The sequence below is a fragment of the Geotrypetes seraphini genome, chromosome 2 (genome assembly GCF_902459505.1).
Source record: "Geotrypetes seraphini chromosome 2, aGeoSer1.1, whole genome shotgun sequence".
Taxonomy (NCBI): Eukaryota; Metazoa; Chordata; class Amphibia; order Gymnophiona; family Dermophiidae; genus Geotrypetes; species Geotrypetes seraphini.
The window spans coordinates 45,482,164-45,498,124 of record NC_047085.1 but is presented as its reverse complement, the minus strand read 5'-3'; the positions used below and the strand labels follow the sequence as shown (position 1 = coordinate 45,498,124).

Here is a 15,961-nt window from a genome sequence, read left to right as displayed (position 1 = left end):
AATAGTAATACCATTAAGTCCGGTTGTGGTCCCACATTGTGTGTGTGTGTATATGTGTGTATATATTGGACTTTATTATTTGGTGTGGACCTTATTCCCTTTTTTGAGACATACAGTTTCTGTGTGAGTATGCCAGAAAATTTTTTTTTTTTTTTTTTGCTTTGCCAAAATTAAGAAGTCTTAAGAGACCACATTCTCTTCAACATTACCAAGTTGGACATGAGTTTATTCTGTGGACCACTGTTACTACATGCCATCTCTTTTTTGGCATCTGTGCATTGTCTATATTTTTGTATTCCAACACTAAATGCTGCTCAACCTCTGAGTGTGTGTTTTTTTTGTTGTTTTTTTCTACAAAGGTATCTATGCATACCAAATACTTCAAGCTTTATCATTTGATTAACCCAATGGTCTTCAATATGCATTCCCAGGGCCACATGTATCCCCCAAAGTCCTCCTTTGTGGCCCTCAAACAGTTGGTTGAAATGCTCTTCAAATCCTGTAAATGCATTTAATTTTAATCTTGTCCACGTGATATGATAACTGCACAATCTCTTAAGTATGCTCAGGTATCTCATTTTGTGGAACTTGCTACAGTTGACATCCAAAATAGTCAGTTTTTAAAATATATCCTCGAAGTGCTGTAGAATCAATATTAGTATTAAATTTTAATATGTATTATCCAGTCTGAACAGGGCAAGGTGGTTTGCAAAATTAGTAGTATGTGAAAGCTTGAAATCTTTTTTTGGCCATCAGAGCTTTCTTATATTCACACTACATCCCTTTACCAACAAAAAATTTAATGAAATACACTGTACAGTCAGTCAGGAAAGACCAATAGCCTGGCAGCTCCTCTGCTATCTATATCTGATGTACATCATCTGGTCCTGTGATGTACAAAGCTCCCCTGCGAATTCGCTGTCCACGGTTCATGGTCCCGGTCATTCGCGGCATTTTCCAACCGCAAAGGGGAGGCAGGAGAGGGCAACCGGAGCACCAGCGAGTGAAGGAAATCACTCGCGGTATGCTCCGACCGCCTCTTCCTGTACTAAAGTCAGGCCTCACCAATCAGTCCCCTGTTACCTAGAGATTGTCAAGATTTCAGGCATATACCCTAGATCAGTGGTTCCCAACCAGTCAGGTTTTCAGGATAGCCCTAATGAATATGCAAGAGAGAGATCTGCATATAACAGAGGTGTCATGCATGCAAATCTGCCCAATGCATATTCATTAGGACTATCCTGAAAACCCGACTGGCCTGGTGGTCCTCCAGGACAGGGTTGTGAACCACTGCCCTAGATGCTTTCAGTATTGAAGAGTAGACAGAGTAGACACCGTACCTCTAGGAGAGTGAAGAGGCATACTGCTCTTATTACATCTGAGTGAACTTTCTAGTCTAACAGAATACTGGTCAGCACTTGAATGCCTTACTTGTATCATTGTGTCTTTCCTACGACTTTATTGGAGTTCCTTTCCCTTTTTGAAGGGTATATATTTTATTTTGTGAACCACTTTGACTTGCATTGCCAATAAGTTCACAATAAACATGAATATATTGAGGAAATATTTCTGGTTTACTTTGTTCCTGTAGGTGGGAGCACTATTTATTTTGCCCTGCAAAGTCAGCAGTATACTTGTTCCACCGTCCAGTCAACTTAACACAAAAAAATGGAAAGAGTATATGGCCAGAAAGCCAAAAGCCATCAGTGGTAAGAGACACCATATTTACTATTGTAATGTTAAATTCTGTTTAAGTAGAATTTAGAAATTGTCAAACTTTTACAGTGAAAATGTATCTTCTCCTTGATAACAATACAAGGTTAAATTTATTTCAGTGTGTGCTCCTTTTTCCATGAGCTTCGTCAGTTTGTGTACTTTTTCATCTGCCATGAGCTATAAACTTAGGGCTCCTTTTACAAAGGCGCGTTAGGGCCTTAACGCATGGAATCATTAGCTAAGGTCCTTAAACCGGAAGCACTTAATATTCTTATTCATTCTCTAATCATTTCTAGATTAGATTATTGCAACTCTTTGTACTGTGGTATAGCTCATAAAGAAATAAGAAGATTACAGATAATACAGAATACAGCAATAAAAATTGTAACAAATTCAAAAAAATATGACCATGTTACACCACTCCTACAAGTGCCCATTATACACAGAATAACATTTAAAATTATATTATTAACATTTAAAATTCAACAATCACATGAGCCGTTATTTCTGGATAGACTATTAATACCTTACTCTTCACTTAGGACACTACGATCATCGCAACAAAATCTATTAACTATTCCCTCTTTGAAAATAATTGGGACTAGAAGAGCAACTATGTTTTCAGTACAAGCACCCCAACAGTGGAATAATTTACCCATCTTTTTACGCAATGAATCATCCTTAGACAAATTCAAACACGCCTTGAAAAGCATTCTTTACAAAGATGCATTTAATACATAGATAGAATATCCCAATTTAAGCTGTATCTAGTCCTTTACAATCAATTCTTTTTTATATTTTTTTTCTTAAATGATCCTACCCTTGTGTGCAAACCTTAAATGTTATTTTATTTTATAAATTGTATAAATTGTATTTCTACCCCTTACCTAACTGTCCCAGTTTGTATAAATAGAACAAAATGATTAGTCTGTATAACTATGTCTTATTTGTATCTGTCATCCCCGGTTTATATTGTATATTAGAATTATGTAATACGCATTGAAGTACTGGATATTGCGTATAATCAAAATTTATTAAACTTGAAACTTGAATAGCGCACGCTAAAATGCTGTGCGCGCTAGCCGCTACCGCCTCCTCTTGAGCAGGTGGTAGTTTTTCGGCTAGTGCGCGCTAATCCTGTGCATGCACTAAAAACGCTAGCGCCCCTTCATAAAAGGAGCCCCTAATCTTGTAGTTTTAAAATAGGGGATGGATGCGAAAACTAGGAAGCAGCTGAATGTGTCTGATCATGGGAGACCTTGGATTTCCACACACCACTCCATTTTCTTCCTATCCTTATACACCTTGGTTGACGTTTTCTCCTGTCTGAGCAGTGCTGCTACCAGAGGACAGGAGTGAGGGCTCTGAGTAAGCCTGAGGCTCTGCTCACAGGCACTACAGACTCCAGCATCTCTGTTCCCTCTGGGCTTCAGTGTGAGAGGCAAGTGAACATGGGGCTATGGATTGTAATAACAGAACCAGAGGGATCCTTGAGCTCTTTGGGATTGAGAGGGTTAGAATTGGAGGCTGAGCAGAGGAAGGGTTGCAGGAAACTGGAAGTCTGCTGATTGATGGTCTTATTGGGATGTTGAGTGCATGATTAAGTCTGAGTGGCAGGGATGTCCAGGGTCATTCAGAGCTGAGGGGTAGACGATGGAGATTTGATGAGTGGGTACTGATAGAGGGAGACTGCATGTAAGAGGAGAGAAATAGAAAATGACATGGGGACAATTTTGTTCCCATCCCCTCAGGAACTCAATTTCCCCATCTTACTGTCCCTGCCCCATTCCTGTAAGCTCTTTCTTAACCGCACAAGCTTGAACACTTATGATTTTAAAGTGTTTGAGGCTTGTGCAGATGAGGATAGAGCTTGCAGGAATGTGGCGGGGATGGAAAAATGAGTTCCCACGGGGACGGGGAGAAATTTGTCCCTGTGTCATTCTCTAGAGAGAGAGTGTTGGTTGAAAAGTGGGTTGAGTAGAAGAGAAAGGGCTTAAATATTGTGAAGACAAGACAGTGTAAAGAACATCTTTGGAAACTGTGTACTTCGTGGAGTACACCTTTTCTGTCATTTTGTTCTTTATTTTATACTGTTTGCATTTGTGAATGCTGTTTTAATATGTAGGGCAAAAACATTATGCATGTTGCAGCTTTTGTTGGTAATAGAAAATCACTGTGTTCTAATTAGTTATTAAGGTTAAAGATAATGACAATGTCTTTTGTTTTATTTTTCTGGTTTTCTCTTATTTTGAGATGCAGTAGAATGATTGAAGTGCAAAGGTCAGAACCTTTCTAAAAATTTGTCGTGTAAATAGTATGTTTTTTTTTATGACTCGGGAATACTGAGTTCATTCTTTGAAAAGTGTGTCTGGTTCTGTATTGGAGCAATGGATATTTATTTCCACTGCTTGTGGGAGATGAATGGAAGATAAGTGCAAGTTTTTACAGTTTTTTGCTGGTTTTTTTGCAGTTTAACTTGTGTATTTTAAACTGTATCTTTATGAATCTTTTCCATGGAGTTTTTTGACCTGGGATGTGTTTTGTATGGCAGTTTATAACTGAACATATAGTTTCTTGGTTGTTTCCTTGAAACACAGGTCTTTTTCTCCATGTTAGTTACTTGCCTTTCAGCCTGTTTCCTTCCACTATTAGCAGCTTTATTCTGAATATTTGTTGGTTATTTTTTTGATTTTTTTTTTTTTTATGACTGCCAGAAGACCCCTTTGTGTGTCTTGTGTCAAATACAATACAGAAGATGGAATACGCTTTCTAGATTCTAGCAGAGCTCTGTAAAGGTGGCAATGTAGAAACATTTCAAATCTTTGTAACCTGAATATATTTCTTCTAGTGTTTCCATAGAAAAAGACTGATTCAGTCAGTATGGCCAGCTGTCTTCATGATTAATCAGTCACCCTCCTTACATTTGTTCTGCCTGTGCTTTTGCCAGTTCTATATCTCTCGCTTCTTTCAGTTTCATTCATTGTTTGTGTTATTCATGAGTTTTTCTATGTTTCACGTTCATGTGCTTAATTGTTAAGTTTTTCCCAGATAATTCACAATTGTGTTCCCATTTGTTTAGTGCCCTATGTTGAGATGAAAGGAGAGATGTATACCTATTATTTCTTCATCCAAAGCAATGGTAGTGGAGAATGTAAAGCTAAGTTGATTCATTCAGCCAACCAGATTAGTGGTGCAGCTGCTCTTGCAGTAGTAAATGGAAGATTAAGAGAGAGAAGAAGAGAGTCTGAAACAGGTAAGACTTAACATGTCTAATTTATGGTACAAATACTACTTAGGAAAGTGGCTTTTGGATGATATGTTGTCATGAAATTGTTAGGCAATATGGTAATTTTGTTGATAGCATCAGTGCAGGAAAGAAATGTCATGTGCTTTTTAAAGCAGTTTTCAGCCTAGCTATCTGTAGGGAAACTGGACTTTATTATTAGCGCTTCTGAATTTAGGATTTAACCAATATACCATTAAAACATTTCTGATAGTCACCCCTCCCCTGGTTTCTCTTGCATCCATCACTAAATATTTGTACCTTTTCTGCACAGATGGCTCCTAAGTGACTTATGAACCTATTTGATTCCACCAGAAAAGATAATAATAATAGTAATAACTTTATTATTTTATATCGCCATAACCAAAAGTTCTAGGCGGTTTATACTAAAAAGATCTGGACAATCAGTGAAATACAATAATACAGTAAAAAATACAAATATTTGTAAAATAAGATACTGTACCTGTGGCATGAAAACATTGGTAAAAAATGACTTTTTCTACTCTCAAAGAATCTCTAATGCAGTGTTTATCAATTTTTTTTGTGGCTATGAATCCACGATTACGGCCAAATAAAATTATGCGACTCCTTACAGATGCAGAATAATGACACACCTATGGAAGCTCAACCAAAACATGACCCCCCCCCCCCCCAAACATAGGTTTTATAACCCCATTTGAGATCCTGACCTACAGTTAGGGAAGCTGGAAAATACATAAGAATATAAGCATTGCAATACTGGGATATAGGTTAAAAAAACACAGAATAGCTACTTGTAATCATTTAAATACACCATTTAGAGTCATTTTTAAAAGGAAGTCATGGGGTTTTTTTAAGTTCATAAACTATAGAAACTGAATTTAATCCCAAATTTGAATAGGGAATACAATTTTTGTATTCTCAGTTTGTTGCCTAGTCAAGTAAAGCAGAACTTCCCAAACCACCTCTGGGGGTCCTCCAGCAATTTACCACATTTTTTGCTCCATAAGATGCACCCTAGATTTAGAGTAGGAAAACAAGAAAAAAAACATTCTAAACCAAATTGTGTACTAACATATACCAGGTTCTGCACCCAGTCCCCCTCACTCCCTGCCAGGCTCTGCACCCAGTCCCACACTCCTTGCAAGGCTCTGCACCCTGTCCCCCCTCCCCTACTAATGCAATTTTTTCCTTTCATTATTCATATACATACAGCAGATATAAATTCTCAAAACTGACACATTTCGATCACTAAATTGAAAATAAAATCATTTTTCCTACCTTTGTTGTCTGCTGATTTAATTAGTGTCTGATTGGACTTCCTTCTGACTGTGCATCCAACATTTCTTTCACAATCCAGCCCCATCCCCTTTGGGTCCAGGTCTCTATTTTTTTTTTTTTTTCCCTCTCCTTATTCTCCGCAGATCCAGTGTCAGTTCTCCTTTGTACCTACCACCACTTTGGTCCAGGCCTCTCTCTCTCTCTCTCTCTCTCTCCTTCCTGCCTCCCTCCCTGGTCCAGAATCTTTCCACCTCTCTGCAGTCTCTCTCTCTCTCTCTCTTCCCTCTATACACCTCCAAGTCCTACATCTGTCCCCCTCTCTTCTGCTTCCCCTTTGTTTCAGTTTTCTCCCTCTCTCTATCTTCCTTCTGCTAACATTTTGAGTCTTCCCCTCTCTACCCCCTCTAGTCCAGTATCTGCCCTGTCTTCAAGTCTGTTTCCCGTCCTTTCCTGTCTCTTCCCCCCCCTGTCCAGATCCAGCATCCCACTGGGGCCATCACGATTGGTAGGGCCTTACCTTCCCTGCTTCCTGCAAGGTCATTCTCTCCAGCTCCCAGACAGTGCTGGGTTGAGCTGGGATGGTTGGTAGAATCCCTCATAGTGCAGGGCTGCAGCTTCTGCCCGGATCTGAATTAATGTTCCGGGGTTGGCAGGCTCTCATCGCCTCCCCAACAATTGCTCTTCTTGATCGCTACCTGGGGCAGGAGATCGGGGGAGACACAGCTCTCCTTTTCTGTTGAGAGGTCGTCTTCAGCGCTGTAACCGCCACTGAACTAATTACGGCAGCCTGCAGAGTGAACCTATCAGGCTGCTGTTGGCCTGCGAAGCACATTTCCTCTACCGTGGTCCTTTCCCTTCTCTGACTTCAGGGGCGGGACCGCGGCAGAGACAATGTGCTTCGCAGGCCAATAGCAGCCTGCTAGGTTCACTCTGCAGGCTGCCACAATTAGCTCAGCGGCAGTTACAGCGCCGAAGACAACCTCTCTTGCTGGGTGCGGGAAGCAGCTTGGAGGTAAGGATTCCCGCCCATCACGAGCCTAATTAGCTTTAAAGGGGGGAATCTGGAGGGTGCTGTGTGGAAACTAAGAAGACAGCCGGGTGCTCACAGACGCTAGGGAGAGCCGTATTTGGCGCGGGCCTTTAAAAAGGTACAACGGGGTGGGGGTGGGGTGTTTAAAAAAAAAAAAAAAAGTATCTTCGCTGCATAAGACGCACCAACATTTCCACCTACTTTTGGGAGGAAAAAAAGTGTATCTTATGGAGCGAAAAATACAGTAGTTTCAGGATATCAACAATGAATGCTCCTAATAAATCTGCATGTAAATCTCTAGCATGTTCATTAAGGCTGTGCATCTACTTTCAGACAAATAGTAAAATGCACTAAATTAGGCCATTTTCATTTTGTATACCTCCAAATCAAGAGTTCTCAACCAATATGTTGGCACACTAGTATGTCATGAGTGCCTGGGAGGTATGTTGCAGGGCTGGCACAGAAACACAGCTGCATTTTTTTCTGGAAAGCTTATGCAGCACATTTGTCTTTTCCCCTTCCCCACCCACTCACAAATCCTGCAGCAAAGGCAGTGATAACACATTGCCTGGGCTGACCTGGAGCTTTACTTCTCTCTGATGCAACGTTCTGTTTTTGCACAGGCAGGATGTGACAGAGGAAATGTTTTGGGTCAGCCAAAGAAGTGTGTTGCTGGTGCTAGCAAAGAACTCGGGTTTAATGGATTGAGTGGGAGCAGAGGAAGAGATGCTCAGCCTATAAGGAGGAGGTGGAAGTGGAGCAAGGGAGAGGAAGGAGAGAGGCTAGACCTGTAGTGGGGAGGAGGACAGGAGAGATGTTACACTATAGGTGGGGGAACTGGGGAAAGATGGGGGGGGGGAGATGCTGGACAATGAGGTGGAGGTTAGGAAGAGGAAGACAGTATGAGAGAGAGATTCTAGACTGCAGGAGATAAAGGGAAGAGAGAGGAGAAATGTGGCTACATGAACCCTGAGCTGTACTCCTTCCCAAGTTGTGTAGGCGGTAAACCGCATTTAGCATGCTTTCACTTCTGATTGTACAGTGTGCCACTTTCACAACCCAGAAAGAAGCAAGGCATTGGAATTTGTGTAGCCACATCTTCTGCCACCAGGCTGGGTTTCATCTAGCTGCTCTCACCTTCGAGCTGCTTTACGTTTGTTTGTTGTTTTTTTGGGGGGGAAGAGCGGGGGGGGGGGTGCAGGACAAGGAGCTACTGGATCATAAGAGGAAAGGAAGAGAGGAGACATAGAGTTGCTGCAAGGAGCCATGTTTTCTAGCTGAGACCATGCTTTTCCAGTATATGCAGCAATTTTTGGATTTGGGTCCCCTGCAATTTTTTTTGTTGCTGATTAGTGTTAATAAATGATATTTTAAAATACAGATACCAGTACTTGTTTCTTTGAATCATAAAGCATGTTCTATTAGCACTCTCCAGACCAGTAGAGGTTAATCTTTACGAGTGGGTATATATCCAATCATGACCTCTACTGGTCTGGAGAAGCTAAAAGAAAGTAAATTAGCAGGTAAGAACCTAATTTCTCCTTTTGCACACATTTTTTAAGAGGTTAATATTGTTTTCTATATTATCTGAGTTTTCACTTATCTGACAACAGGTCAGTCCTATTTACATCAGATAATCGAGACTTGGTATTTAACTTATAAGTTAAATACAAGTAGGCTAGTTGCGTTGTGCACCTATATGCAAGTTATAAGTTGATAACAAGAAAAACATTTTATAAAATTTTTGGAATTATCTTCAGGGGAATTTCATTGAAGACTTAATTTGCAGTCTCCCACATTTCAACGGAGATCAGCTTATGCAGAGAGAGAAAAGGCTGATTCATGCACAGACTTCTGCTTTGAAAGAATGTTTGCGTAAGTAATGAAATAATTAATACTATCAATAAATTAGGAATTCATGCATAATTTCATTTTAGGATAAGCTGAACAATGCAGAAGTTTAAAAATGGTAAGATTTAAAACAAATTTGGTCTTATGTCCTTGTTGCAAGTCACTGTGATAAAACAACAGAATTCAAAGTCATAATCTAACAGAAGTTTGCAGTGTGAAATGTCTTGGTGTGGCCCTAGAACTAGTGACATAGACATAAGGGGGCCCAGGCCCCCTCCAGAACTGCAGCACCCATTTACCTTTTCTGGTGGAAATGCCAAATTAATACAGTACTGCCACTCCCCTCCTCCTTACACCGCTTCCTTCATGTAGAGGTTGGCAGCTTACCTCCAGCTGCTGACACCGGGACTACTTGTACGTTAGACGTCAGTGACTGAAGGCATGCTACTGACTTCTACATGAAGTTTCATGAGGGGAAAGGAGTGGCAGTAGTGTATTTATTTGGCTGGCAGGGCTTTGACATCCCCACCAGTAGAAGTTTAATTGTGTTGGGGGAAGAATATGTTGCCCCCTCAGTCCACCTCGGTGCATGTATAGAAATGTGTGTGTTTAGGGCCCATAAAGATGTTGTGGTGATTCCTCTGTGGCAAATGCACCAAAGTGCATAGAGATTAAATGGGGTTTGTTGTATTTTCCATAGGGAAAATTAGCTACATGGCTTTATTAAAGGATCTCGTATTTTTTATTTTTCTTTAGATACACACACACATTCTCACACTTACACATTCACATTTTTAGTTTTGTACCCCAACTCATATCTCATTGAGTCCATCTGAAGAGATACCATGTAAGCCTGTCATTGTGACTCTTCCCCCCACTCACTATTCTTCCTAGAATATAAAAATGTGTTGTGTGAAAGGAGGCATAGATTCCTTTGTCAACTCCTCAGCTTCTCTTAAAAGTATTAAGAGGCTGTATTCTAAATCTCAGGAAAAATCAGACAGCATTTCTATTTCCAGTTGTATTTTTATAAGTCTTTCCAAATTATATGTCCTTTAATTTAAAATTAATATTATAAACTGGTATCTTCCTGTGTACTTGAAGTATTTTATGAAATTTCTTGAAACTTTTTTTTCTTTCATCTTTTGTCTTTTAATTATAGGAAGGAGAGAAGTAAACAAGACCTCTCCAACTCTTTCTGCTAGTGATCTCAAGACACTGTTAACACTTACAAGGGAACATCTGTTTAGTTTGTATGATAAAAATCTTCCTAAAAGTGTACTGAGAACAGCTGACAAGAGGAATACTGTTGCTTTCCTTGCAGGTAAGAATTTTTATTTGCTTGAGACATTTCTCACAGAACAAGAAAAATATGTAGCCCTTCAAGTGGGTGGTACCATCTGATGGACCTCTCAAAGCTCCCAGAGGTTCATAGACCAGTGACTTGTGTATCTGCAGTGTTTCTTATATCTATGTTTGCTGCACAGAGTCATAAGAACATAAGAATAGCCTTACTGGGTCAAACTAATGGTCCATCAAGCCCAGTAGCCTGTTCTCATTGTGGCCAATCCAGGCCACTAGTACCTGGCCAAAACCCAAGGGGTAGCAATATTCCATGCTACCGATCCAGGGCAAGCAATGGCTCCCCCATGTCTCACTTCAGTAGTTCTTTTTTCAGCAGAGCCCTGAGATCCCATTTCTCTTTAGCCCATGGTAAGATAAACCGTTGAGAAACATTTTTTGTATTTTTGTCAGTTGTTTTTGCTGCCATCCACAAGCTGACTGGGTTTGACCAAGCTAGACATTTAAGCTAAAGAAAAAGGAGAATAAGATCCAAGGAGATCCTGGCAATAAAAACGATTCCATAGTATCCAGTCCTAGCACAGGAGAGCGAAGTGTTTGAGGTTCTTGTTCCTTGGAAGGAAGAAAGGAAGAAAAAATGTGTTTTATTTATAATATGTATATCCTGCTTATAACTGAGTAACTGAAAACATATAAAATCAATAGACAGTATAACCAATATAAAATAAATTATCAGAACAATAAACTCTGCTATCTGTCCTTCATCAATCAGCAAGTCTATCATGTATATGTCAAAGCAAATTTTCAGCTTACTGTCAGTGCCTGAGCCGATCAGCGCTCAGGTACTGATAGGAAAGTAAGGCTACGTCAGCTTAGATCCTGCCATTAAAGTTGGTACGGGAAACAACTGCTTTTCCTGCTGTGCATTTCATGGAAGGCTCATTAGAATACTAATGAGCTCCTTGTAATGCATTAGCATAGGATTCTCAGTGACGGCTGCGACAATTGGCATCAGCCACAGAGAACCCTTTTGTGCATCGGCAGAACAGCTTTCTGGGCATTAAGAGTGCTTTAACAACTCTTACTTTTTATATTGTAGATACTCTGAGCATTTAGAACATCTTTTGAATATTTTGTCAAAAGAATTTATGAGCCTCAGTCCCGCCACTCCACAGCATCAAAAAACTTTCATCGCGGTGAGCTTTACGTGGTTATTTCCTCATTGGCTCTTTCTATTTCTTATCTTTTTTTCTTTTTTTTTTTTTTTTGAGAACACATCTTTTCTATATTTAAGCCAAGATCGAAAAGCAGAAATAACATTATTCCCATAATCTTTTATTTTCAAATCTTTTAAAAGTGCATTATGCTATTGCTACAATTCCTTTAACATTTTCTATAGATGTGCTTACTCAATTCATTATATTTCTACCTCAAGTCATAAAAGTTTTATAAATATATCAAAGAACTTAGCTCATGTATTTTAATTCATCTATCTTCATAGTTTAGTTCGTTCAGTTTGGAAGGGTTGGACTTTTATGAAATGAGGTAGAAATATAATGAATTGAGAAAGCACTAAGCACTTCTATAGAAAATGTTAAAGGAATTGTAGCAATAGCATAATGCACAATGCACTTTTAAAAGATTTGAGAATAAAAGAAAAAAAAAAGATAAGAAATAGAAAGAGCCAATGAGGAAATAACCACTTCTTTAGCACTCTCCAGACCAGTAGAGGTTAACTTTACGATTGGGTATATATCTAATCATGACCAGCAGGTGGAGACTGAAAACAAAACTTTGGGACAGTATATCCTAGCCCCTCCTCTCTATTTCCCTCAGTCTTCTTTCAGTCTCCAGCAGGTGTTGAGTGATCTGTACCCATCTCCCTTGGTAGGGCTGTTGGAATTTGTTTAGAGGTTTATTGTCCCTGTTTTTAGCCGGACGGAGCTTGGACGGACTCTGTTTGGGGGGTTCGTCCGACCTCGGGGGTGTCAAACCCGGCGGGTCACGAGCGGGGTCCCTCCCCCCACTTCCTCCACCTCCCCATATTTTTTTAGAGGAGCCTCAGCAGTAAGCCTTGCCCCCTAAATCAAGCAAGGCATATTGCTTCGAGAGCCTGTGGAGTCTGTTCTGTAAAAAAAAAAAAAAAAAAAAAAAAAAATCCTGAGGTAGTGCTGGTCTGGAGGGTTGTATCCCTTTAAGAAAACTGTATTTTACTGTATTTTTTTTCAACTAACCGGCACTTTTTTTACAGCTAGGTCGCGTATGGAGCAATGAGCACTTCTAAAGGGAAAAAGTGCTCATTGTGCTCCAGACGCGAGGCACTCGCGGCCGGCCTGTGCAAGCGGTGTTCAGGCCGGTGCGGTGGAGGAGCTCCGTCGGCAGCGGCTGCAGGCGCCCAGAGCTCCCCGCCGATGGTGCCTCGCGAGTCGGCAGGGAACGGTGGAGAAGCCCGGTCTTCTCCGTCCGCCCACGGAGGGATTCCCCGAGCCGCCGACGGTCGGGTTTTAGAGGATTCCCTCTCAGCTGATATTTTGACAGCTGATGCCGGCTTGCCTGTTTTAGCGGCTGAGACTATTCAGGTCTCTCAGCCGCTGCAGGCTATGGAGGGAGCTGTTTTGGCGGGAAAGACGCCATCTTCTCTGTCTGGCCCCTCCATTTTGTCTTCCACCTCAGGTGACCTTCCCCCCTGTTTTGGCTAAGCAGGGGCAGGTTTCTGCTGGGTCCCCTGCTGTGGCAGGGAGTCCCTTGGGGCCCTCGGGGGGTTTTTTCCCCTGATTTTTTCTTTTCATTATGCAAAGCCTATTTCAGGCGGCTGGGGGTCCCGGTTGCGCCCAGGGGGTCTCGGGGGGTGGGGTTTCCTCCGCGCTCCCTGCGGCTTTGCCTCTCTCGTCTGACGTGACGTCCCCTCCGCCGCCTCTCTGTCCAAGCGTCCGCGGGTGTCGTGGGACGAGGATTTGTGGTCGGAGGAACGTGTCGGTCTGGAGGAGGACCTGGACCCTTCTGAGGAATTCCAGGACCCTCTGGAGGGGACGGAAGCTGGCGGCGGGTTATCGGGTTTCCCGTTCTCCAGTGACGAGGCGTCCGTGGTGCGCCTTTTTCAGAGAGATGAGCTGCCTGACCTTATTCAACAGGTTTCTTCGGCTTTGCGTTTTGAGGACGCGCCGCCGGAGACTCCGCGTGTGGGGGACCCTCTGTTACGAGGGATCCGTTCCGTTTCCCGCTCTTTTCCTATGCATCAGGATATTCGGGATATTATTCTTGAGCAGTGGAAAACGCCGGAGACGCCGTTTCGGCTGGCGCGCAGCATGGCTCGCCTGTATCCCATTCCTGAAGGGGATCGGGCTACGTTAGCTTCGCCAGTCGTGGATGCGGTGGTCTCGGCTATTTCCAAGCGGCATACCGTGCCTGTTGAGGGCGGTTCTGCCTTGCGGGACTCTGAGGAGCGCAAATTGGAGACCATCCTTAAGCAAAATTTTCAAGTCTCTGCCTTTGGGGTCCAGGCGGCTATTTGTGGGGGACTGGTCGCTCGCGCCGTGTTTCGGTGGGCGGAGCGGGTCTTGGATCGAGAGTCTGACGACTGGTCTCTGGTGGATCAGGAGGTAGCGAAGATTGAGATGGCTGCCTCATTCCTCTCGGATGCTCTGTATGACTTGGTGCGGATCTCGGCTAAGTCCATGGCTTTTGGCGTGGCCGCACGGCGTGTGTTGTGGCTGCGCGCTTGGGCGGCGGATTGCTGCGTCCAAAGCTAAGCTTACTAAATTTCCCTTTCGGGGGTCGTTTTTATTTGGAGAGGACTTGGATAAGTTGATTCAGACTCTGTCGGACTCGAAAGTTCCCCGTCTGCCGGAGGACCGTGCCCGCCCGGCGTCTCGGGGTGGTGCGGCCCGGGGGCGTTTGCGGGAATTTCGCAAGTATCGCCCTGGGCGTGGGGCTGCTTCTTTCCAGTCTCCGGGGTTTTCCCGGGGTCGGTTCTTCCAGCGCATGCAGCCCTTTCGGGGGGCCCGTCGGGGGGGCAGGGAATCCCTCCGCCGGTTCCCCCGCTTCCCGTCCTGCACAATGACGCCTTGCCGGCGCCCCCCTTGGTTCCGGTGGGGGCCCGGCTGCGCGACTTTTTTTCCCAAATGGGCCGAGATCACGTCCGATCAGTGGGTCCTGGAGGTGGGTGCGGGACGGTTATGCCCTGGAGTTCGCCCGCTCTCTGCCGGATTTTTTCCTCGCTTCTCCATGTCAGACTCCTGGGAAGACGCTGGCGTTTCGCCAGACCCTTCAGCGCTTGCTAGATCTCAGGGCAGTAGTTCCAGTGCCCCCCCCGGAGTGGGGCACGGGCAGGTACTCCATTTACTTTGTGGTGCCCAAGAAGGAGGGGACTTTTCGGCCCATCCTCGATTTGAAAGGGGTCAACAGGGCTCTCAAGGTTCCCTCTTTCCGTATGGAAACGCTGCGGTCGGTCATTCTGGCGGTTCAGCCGGGGGAGTTTCTCACTTCTCTCGATCTGACGGAGGCCTACTTGCATGTTCCTATTCGGGCCTCTCATCAGCGTTTCCTGCGCTTTGCGATCTTGGGTCGGCACTATCAGTTCTGTGCGCTTCCCTTTGGGCTGGCCACGGCTCCCCGGACGTTCACCAAGGTGATGGTGGTCGTCGCGGCAGCCTTGCGGTCGGAGGGCATCCTGGTACACCCCTACCTGGACGACTGGTTAATTCGGGCCAAGTCGTTGCAGGAAAGCTCCCGGGTGACGGCTCGGGTGGTGGAGTTTCTCCGGTCGCTGGGCTGGGTGGTCAACCTTTCCAAGAGTCGGTTGGTTCCGGCTCAGCGTCTGGAGTACCTCGGGGTGCTGTTCGACACCTCCTTGGGGAAGGTCTTCCTCCCAGAGGCCCGGGTGAGCAAATTGCAGTCTCAGATTCGCCTGCTTTTGGCGTCCCGGTGTCCTCGGGCGCGAGATTTCCTCCAGGTCCTGGGGTCGATGGCGGCGTCCCTGGACGTGGTGAGGTGGGCGCGGGCCCACATGCGTCCTCTCCAGTATGCTCTGCTCCGGAGGTGGTCTCCCCAGAGGCACGGGATGGATGTTCCGGTTCCCCTGCGAGGCTTGGCGCGCTGCAGTCTGCGTTGGTGGCTCCGGACCCCTCACCTAGTTCAGGGGGTGGGTCTGGATCTTCCGCAGTGGACGGTGCTCCTTACGGATGCGAGTCTCCTGGGTTGGGGGGCCCAGTGCCTGGGTCACTCAGCTCAGGGAACCTGGTCCACGGAGGAGGCCTCCTGGTCGATCAACGTGTTGGAGACCAGGGCGGTCCGGCTGGCGCTGTTGGCTTTCCACTCCCTTTTGTTGGGCAAGTCGGTCAGAGTCCTGTCGGACAATGCCACGGCGGTGGCTTATGTCAATCGTCAGGGGGGCACCAAGAGCACTCTGGTGGCGCAGGAGGCGGCTCGGCTCATGGTTTGGGCGGAGTCGCATCTTCTGGACCTCTCGGCCTCTCACATTGCCGGGGTAGAAAACGTTCAGGCGGACTTCCTCAGTCGTC

At 44.3% G+C, this 15,961-nt stretch overlaps 1 protein-coding gene across 1 annotated transcript in view; it reads left to right on the top strand.

Moving 5' to 3' along the window:
* MTBP (MDM2 binding protein) overlaps nt 1–15,961 on the top strand; it is a 155,181-nt gene that overhangs the window by 87,971 nt on the left and 51,249 nt on the right. Inside the window, exons 11-14 of the mRNA XM_033933248.1 lie at nt 1,592–1,709; nt 4,796–4,969; nt 9,051–9,164; nt 10,303–10,464. Of these exons, the coding sequence (XP_033789139.1) occupies nt 1,592–1,709; nt 4,796–4,969; nt 9,051–9,164; nt 10,303–10,464 (568 nt within the window). The remainder of the gene's footprint in view (nt 1–1,591; nt 1,710–4,795; nt 4,970–9,050; nt 9,165–10,302; nt 10,465–15,961) is intronic.